The following is a 12,236-nucleotide window of genomic DNA, read 5'->3' on the forward strand; positions in this document are numbered from 1 at the left end:
AATACTGACATAGAGCATAAATAATGACATAGAGCATAAATTTTGGAGTCAGAATTAGGTTTACATTCAGGTTGACAGCTTACTAGCTGCATGACCTTGAGCAAGTAAAGAATATCTTAAGAGTCTCTAAAACAGAATGCTATATGGTCTCTACCTCATGGGATTGAGAAGAGGGTCATGCATGAAAAAAACTATACTTCCTGCCTGCAGGAATCAACGAATGCTTAAAAAGAAATGATTGTAGGCTGGGTGCAGTGATTCATGCCTGTAATCCCAGCACTTTGGGAGGCCGAGGCGGATGGATCACCTGAGGTCAGGAGTTTGAGACCAGCCTGGCCAACATGGTGAAACCTCATCTCTACTAAAAATACAAAAATTAGCTGGGCGTGGTGGCGGATGCCTGTAATCCCAGCTACTCAGTGGGCTGAGGCAGGAGAATTGCTTGAACCTGGGAGGCAGAGGTTGCAGCGAGTCGAGATCACGCCATTGCACTCCAGCCTAGGTGACAAGAGTGAAACTCCATCTTGGGGGCGAAAAAAAAGATTGCATATAGAGACAGGAATATATAGATATTTATATATAACTAAAGAGTCCCCATTTTTAATAGAAGGATGCTACAGTTAACAGATATCATTGGGTATCAGATTTTTGCATATCAGATCTCCTTTCTAGTATTTCAGTGATGGGATTGAGGTTAGGGATGGCTGGCAATCATGATAGTGAAGTGGCATTGTTCATCATCAGCAATCCTCTATCCTTCATGTTTAAGGTGCCTCCCTTCTGTCCAGATTTAGCCTGCATCCCTTTTCTTCGTGTTGGTGCCTTTTGTGACATTCTCTTTCATCACTTTTTCTATTCTAGAAAAGACCCACAACTTGGGCTCAACTATAAAGTAGGACTTTTGATGTTTCTTTTTTTTCATTGATGACCAAGGTTTGCCTAGATTTCCTTTGGACCTATCTATGGTTTTGGAATTAAATCTCTAGGTAACTAAATGACTTTTCCTTAAAAGTGCGGAAGCCCTCACTGCATGGTTTCTTGTAGGGGCAACTTGGTAGTACCCAGAGCCAAGGACTTGTACCCTGTGTAATGTTTGTGCTGAAGGAGATGCTTCCCAGCTACCATAAGTGGCGCTACACCTCTCATGGAGTGAGGGAACAGATTGGTAAGGACAGCATGGGCAGGGAAGACCTGGGGATTTCTGGCCCCCCTGGAGAGCTTTTTTCTTTCCCTTTCTTGAGATAAGGGGTCATTTCACAAAGCCACATCATTCCTCTGTCTTTTCTGGAGTCCAGGTTGCCTGATCTTGGAGCTGATTCATGCGATACTGAACCTATGCCACGAGACAGACCTGCACAGCAGGTAATGAAGGGTTGATTACTAGAGCTTGGTGCTCGCCAAGGCAAGACACAAGCTTTTGCTGTGCAAAGCCGTCTCAGTTCTTCCAGAGAATTTACCTTGCTTGAGCCCAGAACTCAGTAATCTTGAGGTTGTTAGTTGCTTTCCATTGGCCTGTTTATCATTTCTCACTGTGGACAGAGAAGTAGGAATGAGAGAGAGAGAGAGAGAGAGAGTGTGTGTGTGTGTGTGTGTGTACACATACACTAATATATTAATCATTCTTTATGATCATTACAAAAGTTCATTCCTGACAAGACACTTCATATATATCTGCATCCCAGGGCCAGTTACTATGTATTCTTGGTTTTTTCCTCTTTCTGTATTGACTGTAACTTTCTTTCCATGCCACTGCTTATAGATGTCTTATTTTAATGGTTCCGTGCATTCCATCGTATGGATTAATTACGATCCTTTTCAGTAGCTGTATATGTTACTTGATGGACATTTAGATTGCTTCTCAGGGTGATCTTTAGGTGATCAAGTCTATTTCAGGAAAGTGATCAGAGTGCCTTCAGCTTGCAGAGAGCTGGTCTCCAGTGTCCAGTAGGTTAGGTTAGCCACCCTAGCCTAATTGGACAATGCCCTTCCTTCCAAGATACACTGAGTGGCTCCCTGGTAACTCAGAATACCTCTGTCTTCCAGTCATACTCCCAGCCTGCAGTCTCTCTGCATCTGCAGCCTGGCATACACAGAAGCAGGACAGACAGTTATCAATATCATGGGCATTGGCGTGGACACCATTGACATGGTGATGGCTGCTCAGCCTCGAAGGTAGGGCTCCTTCTCCACGTTCCCTTTGTTTGTCTTTATTGTGCCTGCATGTTACTGATAACTCCAGTTTAAGTTAACTTGCAGTAGCTTTTAGAAGATGACATTGTTCTTCCTAGGACATAGCCTTTACATACCCTAGTGGCTGCTGTATAGATGGGCATATAGCAAAGGGAGTTGATTACTCCTCCTCTCTCCTAGTTTGGACTGGGGCCTCTAACAGAAGCTGTTGAACTCTGGGATTATTGTTGGAATCTAATTCATGAGAGCACATATATTGCGAATGAAGTCATACTGTCTGAATCATCTTTGGTTTCCATTTGGCACCCTAGTGATGGGGCAGAGGGCCAGGGGCAGGGCCAGCTGCTGATCAAGACAGTGAAACTGGCATTCTCCGTCACCAACAATGTTATTCGGCTGAAACCTCCTTCTAATGTGGTGTCCCCCCTGGAACAGGCTCTCTCACAACATGGTATGTATTTCTCTTCCAGTCATTTCTGCTCATAAATACGTATCTTAGGCAGTGTTTTTGGATGTCAACAGTTATTTTCTGCTTCTTGAGGAAGTTTGGGAATGATTACCAGCTCGTTTCCTGAAATTGGAAACAAAAGGACTAGATGGTACTTTATTTCTGCCTCCTATTGATGATAGAATAATAGTTAAGAATGCAGATTTGAAGTCAGACTGCCTTGGTTCAAATTTTGTATCCAATCAACTGTGTGACCTTGGGTGCGTTATTAAACAACTCTGCCTCTGATTTCTCATCTGTAAAATGGGGATAATGGTACAGGTTGAGTATCCCTTATCTGAAATGCTTGGGACCAGAAGTGTTTTGGGTTTCAGATTTTTTTTTCATATTTTGGAATAGTTGCAGTATACTTACCAGTTTAGCATAAATCCAAAATGTTCCAGTGAGCATTTCCTTTGAGCTGTAGTTAGAGATTTTGACACATTCCAGATTTTTTTTAATTTTTTAATTTTTATTTTTTTTTGAGACAGTCTAGCTCTGTTGCCCAGGCTAGAGTGCAGTGGCGCAATCTTGGTTTACTGCAGCATCTGCCTCCTGGGTTTAAGCAATCCTCCTGCCTCAGCCTCCCGAGTAGCTGGGATTACAGGCATCTGTCACCACGCCCGGCTAATTTTTGTTTTGTTTTGTTTTATTTTGTTGTTTTGTTTTGTTTGGTAGAGACGGGCTTTCGCTATGTTGGCCAGGCTGGTCTCGAACTCCTGACCTCAGGTGACTTGCCCTCTTTGGCCTCCCAAAGTGCTGGGATTACAGGCATGAGCCACCGTGCTCTAATTTCAGGTTTTCAGATTATGGATGCCTGTAGTATCTTCCTAATAAGATTATAATAAAGGGCTGGGCATGGTGGCTCACGTCTGTAATCCCAGCACTTTGGGACGGTGAGGCTGGGGAGGATACTTTGAGTCCAGGAGTTTGAGACCAGCTTGGGCAAAATAAGGAGACCCCCATCTATACCAAAACAAACAAAAAAAAGTAGCTGGGCCTGGTGGCATATGCCTGTGGTCCCAGCTACTCAGGAGGCTGAGGTGGGGGGATTGTTTGAAGCTTGGCGGGTCAAAGCTGCAGTGAGCCATGATTTTGCCACTGCACTCCAGCTTGGACAACATAGTGAAACCCTCTCTGAAAAAGAAAAAAAGATAGGCTGGGTGCAGTGGCTCACACTTGTAATCCCAGCACTTTGGGAGGCCGAGGTGGGCGGATCACGAGGTCAGGAGTTTGAGACCAGCCTGGCCAACACAGTGAAACCCCATCTCTACTAAAAATACAAAAGTTAGCTGGGTGTGGTGGTGGGTGCCTGTAATCCTAGCACTTTGGGAGGCCGAGGTGGGCGGATCACTTGAGGTCGGGTTCAAGACCAGCCTGGCCAACATGGTGAAACCCTGTCTCTATTAAAAATTTAAAAAATTAGCTGGACGTGGTGGTGCACGCCTGTAATCCCAGCTACTCGGGAGGCTGAGGCAGGAGAATTGCTTGAACCTGAGAGGTGGAGGTGCAGTGAGTCGAGATCGTGCCACTGCACTCCAGCCTGGGTGACTGAGTGAGACTCTGTCTCAAAAAAAATTAATAAATAAAAATTAATAAAATAAGCACCTATTTTATTCAAAATGTATCTTTGCTGTCGATGAATTGGGTTGAACTGTTTATCCCCAAATTCTGACTATTCTTTTGCTCCTCAATCAAGAGAAGGATACAGCCACCTAGGTTTGCTGTGGCCCTCCAAGTACTTGAGGGTAAATTCCTTCACATACACACTGTGGGTCTCTTTTGAACAGCCAGCGCTCTAAGGACTTGAATGAGGCACACTTGATATCTAAACTGTTTCCTGTGCTGCTTTAGGTGCTCATGGAAACAACCTCATTGCTGTTCTAGCCAAATACATCTACCACAAACATGACCCTGCTTTGCCACGTCTTGCCATTCAGCTGCTGAAACGTCTGGCCACGGTAGGATCGTACTTCATGCACACACACTGTTTATATGAGGGTGTTTTTTTCCTCCTGATTACAAAAGACATGCTCAGGCCACGTGCAGCGGCTTAACGCCTGTATGTAATTCCAGCACTTTGGGAGGCCAAGGTGGGAGGATCATTGGAGCCCAGGAGTTTAAGACCAGCCTGGGCCACATAGTGAGACCCCATCTCTAATACAGAAAAAAGGAGAAAAGGCTGCGTGCGGTGGCTCACGCCTGTAATTCCAGCACTTTGGGAGGCTGAGGCGGGTAGATCACAAGGTCAGGAGTTCAAGACCAACCTGGTCAAGATGGTGAAACCCTATCTCTCCTAAAAATACAAAAATTAGGGGGCCGGGCATGGTGGCTCACGCCTGTAATTCCAGCACTTTGGGAGGCTGAGGCGGGTGTATCACAAAGTCAGGAGATCAAGACCATCCTGGCTAATACAGTGAAACCCCATCTCTACTGAAAAATACAAAAAATTAGCCAGGCATTATGGCGGGCGCCTGTAGTCCCAGCTAATTGGGAGTCTGAGGCAGGAGAATGGCATGCACCAGGGAGGCGGAACTTGCAGTGGGCTGAGGTCGCGCCACTGCACTCCAGCCTGGGCGACAGAGCAAGACTCCATCTCAAAAATTAGCCAGGCATGGTGGCAGGTGCCTGTGATCCCAGCTACTTGGGAGCCTGAGGCAGAGAGCTGCTTGAACCCGGGAGGCAGAAGTTGCGGTGAGCTGTGATCACGCCACTGCACACCAGCCTGGGCGACAGAGCGAGACTCCGTCTCAAGATAAAAGGAGAAAAAAGACATGCTTATTGTAAAATATTTATTTAAATGTTACAAATAGATGTAACAGAAAGTTAAGATGCCCTATGATCTCCTTATTCCAAGAATCCCTATGGGCAGGGGGATATGCTATGCTTCAGATTTCTTTTTTTTTTTTTTTTTTTTGAAACAGGGTCTGGCTATGTCTCCAAGGCTGTGCTCCACATTTCTTATCTGTGTTCTTGTATTTTAAAAAGTATCGGCTGGGCGCTGTGGCTCACACCTGTAATCCCAGTACTTTGGGAGGCTGAAGCAGGTGGATCATGAGGTCAGGGGTTCAAGACCAGCGTGGCCAAGATGGTGAAACCCCATCTCTACTAAAAATACCAAAATTAGCTGGGTGGCAGGTGCCTGTAATCCCAGCTACTCAGGAGGCTGAGGCAGGAGAATCGCTTGAAACTGGGCAACAGAGGTTGCAGTGAGCTGAGACCACATCACTGCACTCCAGCCTGGGCGATAGAGTGAGACACCGCCTCAAAAAATAAAATAATAAAGGTATTTGGGGCTGGGCGTGGTGGCTCATGCCTGTAATCCCAGGACTCTGGGAGGCCCAGGTGGGTGGATTGCCTGAGCTCAGGAGTTTGAAACCATCCTGGGCAACACGGTGAAACCCCATCTCTACTAAAATATAAAAAAATTAGCCGGGTGTGGCTGCGTGTGCCTGTAGTCCCAGGTACTCAGTAGGCTGAGGCAGGAGAATTGCTTGAACCCGGGAGGTGGAGGTTGCAGTGAGCCGAGTTCACACCACTGTGCTCCAGCCTGGGCAACAGAGTCAAAAAAAAAAAAGTATTTGAGTGTGTACTTTTCTTTATAAAAGCAGAATTCCTGGTACTGTTTTTCATTCTTTTTTTTTTTTTTTTTTTTTTTGAGACGGAGTCTCGCTCTGTTGCCTAGGCTGGAGTGCAGTGGCGCGATCTCGGCTCACTGCAAGCTCCGCCTCCCGGGTTCAGCCATTCTCCTGCCTTAGCCTCCCGAGTAGCTGGGACTACAGGCGCCTGCCACTGCGCCCGCTAATTTTTTGTATTTTTTTTAGTAGAGACGGGGTTTCACCGTGGTCTCGATTTCCTGACCTCGTGATCTGCCCGCTTGGCCTCCCAAAGTGCTGGGATTACAGGCGTGAGCCACTGTGCCTGGCCCCTGGTACTGTTTTATGACTGGCTTCCTTCACTTGATACCATATCAAGCAGTCTTGATGTGCTTCATGCCACATGGGCACATTTGGACTTCATTCTTTTTTGTCTTTTTTCCTTTTTTTAATTTGGACTTCCTTCATTCTTTTTAATGTTTGCATGTCACATCCTAGAATGGATGCATCCTGATTTATTTGCACTACTTTCTGTCTTTCACTATTACAAGCAGTGCTGCAGTGAACATTATTATCCCTACCACCCTGTAAACATTTGTTTACAGTTCCAAAGATTTATGTAGGTATAAACTAACATGATATTTTTTATTAGATATTTTCAAATTACCTTCCAAAAAACATTGTAACAGTTTATACTTATAACACCAAGTATTCTATCCTTGCTGCAAGGGCTTCATCATTGTTTAGTCTTTGCCAATCTAATAAGTAAAAAAATGTTTCACTTTTCAGTTTGTATTTATTTAACCATGAGGGAAGTTGAGCATTTCTTTGTACTGATTACTGTCTTTCCTGTGAATTTGCGGGCATCTCATGCTTGTTTGTGGTGATGTCCCTTTTAGCCCAGAGCTGTAGTCTGGATGCTTCCCTTTCTGCCAATTTTCTGGGAGCTCTTCAGTACCCTTCTGTGGGAGCCCATTGAGGTTTCTGTGGAAGCAGAGCTCTAAGCCTGTGTGTTCCGGTCTCCACCAGGTGGCCCCAATGTCAGTGTATGCTTGTCTGGGCAATGATGCGGCTGCCATTCGTGATGCCTTCCTGACCCGATTGCAGAGCAAAATTGAGGACATGCGCATCAAAGTCATGATTCTAGAGTTCCTCACGGTTGCAGTAGAGACCCAGCCAGGCCTCATCGAACTGTTTCTGAACCTGGAAGTTAAGGATGGCAGTGATGGCTCAAAGGTAAGCCTGTAACCTGGGATGACACTGGGAGTTGGCTCACTGGGAGGCAGATGCTGGGCTCTGCAAGTACAGCTGCTGGCAGTGGCTGTGGAACTGAACTCTTACCTGTCCCTTCTTGCAGGAATTCAGCCTTGGGATGTGGAGCTGTCTCCATGCAGTGCTGGAGCTGATTGATTCCCAACAGCAAGATCGATACTGGTGCCCACCCCTGCTGCATCGTGCCGCCATTGCCTTTTTGCATGCTCTGTGGCAGGATCGGAGGGACAGTGCCATGCTGGTCCTCCGAACCAAGTAAGTCTGCCTCTGGGAGTAGTTTCATTGTTCTGGTCTATAAAATGGGAGTAATAATAGCTCTTATCCCAGAGGTTTGTTGTGACAGTTCACTGGGAATAATAGTGCTTAGTCCTGGTTCAATACCTGGGAGTTTTACACTAATTCTCTTTCTAATGCTGCTGCAAGTATTAAGGATCTTTAAATATTAAGCACCTGGAAGGTTCAGTTGCTTTTGTGTTCCTGCCTTTTGCTAACTAGCTGCATAAAAACTCATTATTCTTGAGAAACAGTAGATTCAGGAGAGAGGGGCTTGCTCGAGTCACTGGATTGAATGAAACATTCCGTTCTATTGGACCTGCTGGCACAAAGGGAAGGAGTGTTAAAAGGCTAAATGTGGGAGTCTGCTGTCTTATTTCCCTCCCTCCTCTTCTGTGGGGCTTTTGGGAATCTACAGTGGAAGGAATCTTGAAGAGTTTTTATTGATCAACTCTATAATGCGTAAGTGTGATTCATAAGAGGAAAATGTAATTTTATCTATGGAAACCTTTCATTTATACAGGAACAACTGACTTATCAGACACATATTAGGCTTGAGACTGGTAAAATATGAAGTGACCACCAAAGGGAGCTTGAGAGAGGAGAAAATGACTGTGAGAGGGAAAAAGTTATGATTTCAAACATTTATTTCCTTTTTAGACCCAAGTTTTGGGAAAATTTAACCAGTCCGCTGTTTGGAACCCTTTCTCCTCCCTCTGAAACATCAGAGGTAAGCTGTGGCAGAGGGCAGAATGGTGGCTACAAGTCCCTTGGAGGAAAGGCTGTGGGCTGTGAGATGGGGCCGTAGACAATGATACCTCCCCTAATTAAACAACAGAATGTTCCCTTCACTAGAAATGTCTTTCTCAGGGAAGTGCCTGCTTTCTGTCCCTTTGATGTCTTGCTTTGGGAAGGAAAGTGGTTTGCGTTACTGTGTGTTGGTGGCTCTGTGGTCTTCTCCATTCAGTTGGAGACGTTGTGGACCTGACGCCTCTGCTCTTGCAAGTCAGGACATTCACATTCAACAGGGGTTGTACTAACTTGTTCTGCAAGTGTTGGGCCCCTGCTCTGTTCCCTGTTTGATATACTGGGGGAGATCAGTGATCAGAGATGTGATAATTGCCTGTTCTGCTGTCTCCACAGCCCAGCATCCTGGAAACCTGTGCCCTAATCATGAAGATAATTTGCTTGGAGATATACTATGTAGTTAAGTGAGTACTTTCCCCTCTTGAGATTTTAACTGAAGGTTGGGGGAGTGGGAGTTGGTGGCCTACCACTGGGTGCATGGCTGGAAGAGCCAAGGCAGAGGAGAGAACTGGTTTGGAACCATTCATGGAAGGCCAGTGAGCTGTGTTCCTGGCCAGTCCACCGATGGCATTTATGATTGTCAGAAAGAGTTATTGTGAAGCAAACTCCATGCAACTGGGATTTTATGGAGGAGGAATCCTGGAAAGGCCTCAGCCTAACCCACACGTTGGAGGTGTCCTGGAGCCATCTGCCTTTAAGCCCGTGCAAGGTTGTTTTCTCTGCCTCAACAAGGGTCTGTACCCATTATATTCCCATGTGCTTTCAAAATCTAACTGGAGGTTTTTTCTTGACACTGTAGGGGTTCATTAGACCAGTCATTAAAGGATACACTGAAGAAATTTTCCATCGAGAAACGCTTTGCCTACTGGTCAGGGTATGTCAAGTCATTGGCAGTTCATGTGGCCGAAACAGAAGGCAGCAGCTGCACCTCCTTGTTAGAGTACCAGATGCTGGTGTCCGCCTGGAGGATGCTTCTCATCATTGCCACCACTCATGTAAGACCCTTTTGTGGAGAGTTTTCACTTTGGTACCTTAGCAATGATGTGTTGACATGCCTAGCAGATACAGCTCCTTGTGCGGAAGAATTAATCAGGGTTTATCCCTGAGAGCTAAACTGTAATAGGTTCTATGCTGAGAGATTGGGACTGTGGGGTATTTGAGGGTGTTGGGTCCAGGAGACCATTAAGAGGAATGCAGAGAAGTGATTTGAAATCCTTTCAGAGTTCCTAAAGCCTCCTGTACCTCCCTTAGGCCTTGGCTGGGTCTTAGCTGCTCCCTGGCTGCATCTGCCTCTTGTGCAAAGGCATAACTGTCTTCTCGTGCTGTGTACCTCGTAGATGCTAGGTCAATAAATACTTGTTGACTAGTCAACAGGGAGCTGTGACAGCTGCAGCAGCACCCTCTCTAAAAAGCAGTTTGTCATTGGTTCTAGAAACTGCATTTCCTGGTCTTAGAAAAAGAACAGAGGCCATTGTCTCTGTACTCTGTCTACTGGGAGTTGGTTTTGAGAGAGAGAGAGAACATCTGGAAGAAATGCATTGTTCTTGGCTTTTTTGTGGTTTGACTCCGTCACGCTGTATCATAAGGACTTGGTATTGAAGTGTTCTTCCTTGGGGTATCCAGATTAATTTTTTTTTTTTTTCTTGAGACGGAGTCTTGCTCCGTCACCCAGGCTGGAATGCAGTGGTGCAATCTTGGCTTACTGCAACCTCCGCCTCCCGGGTTCAAGCAATTCTCCTGTCTCAGCCTCCCAGGTAGCTGGGATTATAGGCGCCCGCCACCACGTCCAGCTAATTTTTGTATTTTTCGTAGAGATGGGGTTTCACCTTGTTGGTCAGGCTGGTCTCGAACTCCTGACCTCAGATGATCCACCCACCACGGCCTCCCAAAGTGCTGGGATTACAGGTGTGAGCCACCATGCTTGGCCCAGATTAATCTTTTGACTTCATGAACAACTTCAGCTTGATAGATGCCTCCTTTTTCCAAGCACCTCCTACATCTGTGAAATTTGTTGCCTAGTGCCAGACTGCCCACATGCTTGGAGCTTTGAGCCTAGGAGGGGCAGGTTTGTGGCTACTCTTGCTGTGGCATAGTGGTTTTGGACCCCTAAGGCTCCAAACACACTTAAAGGCTCACCTGTCTTTGAGAATGGTTGATTCCCCAGGGTATAACCTTTATGTCACCTGCCTTTTAGGCCCTAGTTAGGCAGCAGTTCTTGAATTGTAGCTCTGAAAATCCCACCATCCTCTTTCCCCAAAGCAAACCTATCTGGCTGTCTGTCTCACCTGTCTACCTATACAAAAGAAAAGAAAAAAAAAAGAGAAAGAAACCTAAGTCCAGGATGTTGGTCACCCATTCATTCTCTTAATGGCATTAGTGGAACGCTTCCAGGCATTGGGATACAGCAGTGAATAAGGCAGATAAGATCTTTGATCACATAGAGAGTGCCCTGTGATGGAGGAGGTAAATTATAAACAAATTCACCCATAAAAAATATGGTTTCAGATAGTGATAATTTGCTGTGAAGGAAATAATTAAAGTGCTGTGGTAATGAACACATGAGATAGAAGTAGTCAGGGTGGCCTTCTCTGAGTGGTGATGTCCCAGCTGAGAGCTGAATGTGTGAAGAAGTCTTCCAGGTGGAGCCCGCGGAGGAGAGAAGTCTAGGCAGATGGACTTGGAAGTGCAAAGTTCCAGCAGTGGAAAAGAGCTTGATATGTTCACGAAAGAGGCAAGCAGGATTGGACTAGAGTGAGCACAGATGGGACTGATACTACGTCAGTTGGACCAGATCCTGTGGGGTCTTTGGACCATGTTGAAGAGCTTGGTTTGCGTTTCCCGGGCACTGGGAAGCCTTTCAAGGATTCTAAGCAGAGGGAGGACAGAGTCTCAAAGAGGAGGTGAACCTGGGCTTGATTCTGACCATATCTAAGGGTCGACAGAAGAACAGCAGGGCCTTCAAGCCCTATTTTACTTTATTCCTTAGGGAACAGGATCTCACTATGTTGATCAGGTTGGAGTGCAGTGGTGCAATCATGGCTCACTGCAGCCTCAACCTCCAGGGCTCACGTGATCTTCCCACCTCAGCCTCCCAAGTAGCTAGGACTACAGGCATGCACCACCATACCCAGCTAATTAAACATTTTTTGTTGTTGAGATAGGGTCTCATCATGTTGCCCAGACTATAAGCCCTATTTTATTTTATTTATTTATTTAAGACGGAGTCTCTCTCTGTCGCCAGGCTGGAGTGCAGTGGTGTGATCTCGGCTCACTGCAACCTCCGCTTCCTGGGTTCAAGCAATTCTCCTGCCTCAGCCTCCCGAGTAGCTGGGACTACAGGTGCGCGCCACCATGACTGGCTAATTTTTGTATTTTTAGTAGAGACGGCGTTCCACCGTGTTGGCCAGGATGGTCTTGATCTCCTGACCTCGTGATCCGCCCACCTCAGCCTCCCAAAGTGTTAGGATTACAGGCATAAGCCACCACGCCCGGCCTATATAAGCCCTATTTTAAATCAGGGAGACTGTTTTACCAATGACTAATTGCCTAGCAGAGGACCCCATGTTTCTTGGCCTCTAAAATCTGGAAAATTTTCCCAGCTGAAACCTTTT

General features: G+C 46.0%; 1 protein-coding gene across 2 annotated transcripts in view; it reads left to right on the plus strand.

The window, feature by feature from the left end:
- NUP188 (nucleoporin 188) overlaps positions 1-12,236 on the plus strand; it is a 63,835-nt gene that overhangs the window by 42,668 nt on the left and 8,931 nt on the right. For both annotated transcript variants that reach the window (XM_019033188.4, XM_019033187.4), the window contains exons 21-30: positions 1,045-1,165; positions 1,296-1,362; positions 2,044-2,172; positions 2,502-2,641; positions 4,532-4,638; positions 7,303-7,509; positions 7,631-7,800; positions 8,479-8,548; positions 8,962-9,029; positions 9,425-9,620. In XM_019033188.4, coding sequence (XP_018888733.3) covers positions 1,045-1,165; positions 1,296-1,362; positions 2,044-2,172; positions 2,502-2,641; positions 4,532-4,638; positions 7,303-7,509; positions 7,631-7,800; positions 8,479-8,548; positions 8,962-9,029; positions 9,425-9,620 — 1,275 coding nt within the window. The remainder of the gene's footprint in view (positions 1-1,044; positions 1,166-1,295; positions 1,363-2,043; positions 2,173-2,501; positions 2,642-4,531; positions 4,639-7,302; positions 7,510-7,630; positions 7,801-8,478; positions 8,549-8,961; positions 9,030-9,424; positions 9,621-12,236) is intronic.

The sequence above is a fragment of the Gorilla gorilla genome, chromosome 13, assembly GCF_029281585.2.
Source record: "Gorilla gorilla gorilla isolate KB3781 chromosome 13, NHGRI_mGorGor1-v2.1_pri, whole genome shotgun sequence".
Classification (NCBI taxonomy): Eukaryota; Metazoa; Chordata; class Mammalia; order Primates; family Hominidae; genus Gorilla; species Gorilla gorilla.